The sequence below is a fragment of the Plectropomus leopardus genome, unplaced genomic scaffold (assembly GCF_008729295.1).
Source record: "Plectropomus leopardus isolate mb unplaced genomic scaffold, YSFRI_Pleo_2.0 unplaced_scaffold26511, whole genome shotgun sequence".
Classification (NCBI taxonomy): domain Eukaryota; kingdom Metazoa; phylum Chordata; class Actinopteri; order Perciformes; family Serranidae; genus Plectropomus; species Plectropomus leopardus.
Genome location: NW_024628837.1, coordinates 1 through 3,040, shown reverse-complemented (window position 1 = coordinate 3,040; position 3,040 = coordinate 1). Strand labels below are relative to the sequence as shown.

Here is a 3,040-nt window from a genome sequence, read left to right as displayed (position 1 = left end):
TGTGTGTGTGTGTGTGTGTGTGTGTGTGTGTGTGTGTGTGTGTGTGTTTCAGGTATTGTTTGTTACGGACTCTGAAACAGTGTCAGATGCAGCGAGAGCTGCTGTTGGCTGCTGGGAAACAGCTGGTTTGGCACGGGAGGACGCAGAGCGAGCCGGCTCACTACTGCAGCATCTGTGAGGTGAGGCCCCGAAAACCAAGACATGAAAGCAAAATGACGAGAGTCCAGGGGCCACGCACAGCGGATCTGTGCCTGTTTCTAGGGTTTGGGGTGTTTCTGGGACTAGAGGACATTTCTAAGATTTCAGGACATTTCTCAGAATTTAGGACTTTTTAGGATTGTAGGACTTTTTTTAGGACCATTCTGGGATCTGAAGAGGTTTTCTAGTATTTTAGGACGTTTTATCAGATTTTCTAATGTTTCTTATATTTTAGGAAGTTTCTCAGATTTTAGGACATTTCTCAGATTTTGGGACATTTATAGGACTTTAGGACATTAGGGTCTTAGCTGTGTCCTCTGTGGGGGGTGTGGGGGATCCTCCACTGGCACTTTTTTATAAATAAGCTCTGTTTTGATGCTGTTTTAATCTTTCTGACACTTTATTTGTACTAAAAGCACAAAAACTATTCCCCGTGTGAATCACTTTAAACTTATTGTGAATTGTAAAATAGTTGGGGGCCACTCGGCACCCTGTCAGGGGCCAGATGTGGCCCGTGGGCCACACGTAGAGCGTCCTTCTGTCTGCTGTGTTGGTGCTGCGTGAATGAACCCCTCTCGTGTCCCTCTGGCGCAGGTGGAGGTGTTCGACCTGCTGTTTGTGACCACCGAGAGCAACAGCAGGAAAACGTACGTGGTGCACTGCCAGGACTGCGCCCGCAGGGGGAGCACGAACCTGGACAACTTTGTGGTGCTAGAGCAGTACAAGATAGAGGACCTCATGCAGGTTTACGACCAGTTCACCCTCGTAAGTATCCCCAAACCGCCTGCTGTCATTTAAACGGGGAAATCGGTTTCAGGTGACAGCGTGGACGTTTTGAAGTGAGGTTGTATGAAGTCCGTGTCCAACGTCCCGCTGTGTGCAGCAGCTAATCTAACCCTCCACAGTTTCATTTTCACTATATTTTTAATATTTTAGCCGCTTTATTGATTGAAGTTTATTTTGAACATAAAAAAGTAAAAGAAAAAAAAAGAATGCAACAACAGATGATAAAAAGTGATCCATGTACATTTACATATCTATCACATCTGTTCCACTTCCCCAAAATTTCTGCCACTAATAGTAATATTGATCATCATAATAATAACAATATAAATACTCACAAAAGTAAACAACAACAGCATCTTGCTGAAAGAGTCTTTTCTGATCGGAAACTGAAGCGTTTACGTCCCCGTGCTGTCCTCAAATCCTCCGGACTCCGATGACAAAAACATTTGTCCCTGCAGGACACGGGCGCTGCTGCTGTGACCAGTTATTTATTCTGAGTAAACTCAGAATCTAATCAGTAAACATCACTGCAGGTGAGACGCAAAATATGTGTTTGACTCGAGGTTGAATCGTCCCTCTAAACTGATATTAGGCTGTTTTTTTCGGAGGTTATTCAGCTGCTGCCTTCATACAACGCCACTTAAAAAACACCACACTGTCCCTTTAATGATGTCCACTTAGACGCCAGAGTCCAGTCTGAGTGTGTCCTCCGTCTGTGTGTCTCCAGGCGAGTCCGCTGCCTTCCTCGTCTTGATGGTAACACTGTTGTTCTGAGGACAGTCAGAAACCACGACGGACTCCAATCGGAAAACTCTCCGGAAACCTCTTTTTGTTTATTTTCTGATATTCAGGAAGAAAGCCGGCAGTCCTCAAACGGCGCTCTGTAGCTCTCCCAAACGGCAGCTGCGTGAAAAGCTGTGTGTCTATGCAACCTGCTCAGAGAGGCGCGTCGCCCCCCGGTGGACTGGAGGGGGGCGGCGGCTCCTCCTGTCGTCACGACCAGACTGTTCTCCTGCTGGACTTCAACCACCGAACACGCAAAACCCCATCAACAACAACATGAATTAACGTTTTGTACATATTATGTTTTAACTGGCAACATGGTCACACAAAGACTACTGACTGGATTTCTTTTCCCATTTTTGTCTTCTGTTTGTGGGTCGACACTAGAGCTTTGTCCCCCCGTCCCCCCCGTCCCCCCTCATGAGACGAGTCATTAGCATAGCTGGTTTTTGTATGTTAGGTAGACTCCTCCTCCTCGTCCTCGGTCAGGAAGATTTAAAAAAAACAGATTTGTAATGTGAAAAGTTGAGTGACGCATTCTTTGCAACATTTCCCCATTTTTAAAAAAAATCAGCTGATTTTGCTGGAACAATGACGATTATTTCGGGGTGGGGGGGGATCATTTGTAGACAAACAGCCAATTCACAGAGAAAAAGGGTTGCACATAGACAAAAGAGTGAACTTTAATTTGTTTTTTTTCTTTTTTTATGTAAATTTACACTATTTATAAATGCATATTTATTGCTTGAAAATATTTGTTGATGGAATGCTGTAATTTTTTTTCCAGAGTACCTGCCATCAAATTTGAAGGAGCCGTGTGATTTTAAGCTCGGCCCCTCGTACGTTTTCTATATAAATAAAACTGCTTAGTAAGCGTTGTACAGAGACCTTCCCTTGAATGGGTTTATTGTTTGAAGGATGTTTTATGAGTCAATAAACAAGAACTGTCTTTATTTACATCTGCAGCTCTGCTGGATTTATTTTCATTTTTACCAAAGTCGGGCCGTCGTGCGATCCTTCATAGCGTTTCTCGGAAGAACACTAACACGTATTGACAGAAACTTTTTTTTCCAGCACCCAACATTTTTTACATCTATGTTTTCTCCCCCATCTTATATTTTTCATTATCTATTTCTTTAACTATTTATTGTCTTCCACCACCTATTTCTTTCTTTAATTATTATTAACTTAGAATACTTTTAAAGCCAGGTTAGTATTGATTGGTATGCAAGGAAAAAGGTTTCTAAAAATGTAAAATATATATTTATATGTA

The 3,040-nt window shown here is 42.9% G+C and overlaps 1 protein-coding gene across 2 annotated transcripts; it reads left to right on the top strand.

Moving 5' to 3' along the window:
- The first annotated feature begins 51 nt into the window (after nucleotides 1–51).
- Nucleotides 52–2,724, top strand: LOC121966975 (lysine-specific demethylase 6A-like). Of its 2 annotated transcripts, XM_042517038.1 has the most exons (3): nucleotides 52–179; nucleotides 793–963; nucleotides 1,712–2,724. In XM_042517038.1, the coding sequence occupies exons 1-3, from the start codon at nucleotides 87–89 to the stop codon at nucleotides 1,736–1,738; spliced, it is 291 nt and encodes a 96-aa protein (XP_042372972.1). In that variant the 5' UTR covers nucleotides 52–86; the 3' UTR covers nucleotides 1,739–2,724. The 2 variants fall into 2 exon arrangements, with proteins under 2 accessions (XP_042372972.1, XP_042372971.1); XM_042517037.1 differs by lacking the exon at nucleotides 1,712–2,724 and having other exon boundaries at nucleotides 793–1,696.
- Nucleotides 2,725–3,040: the final 316 nt, after the last annotated feature.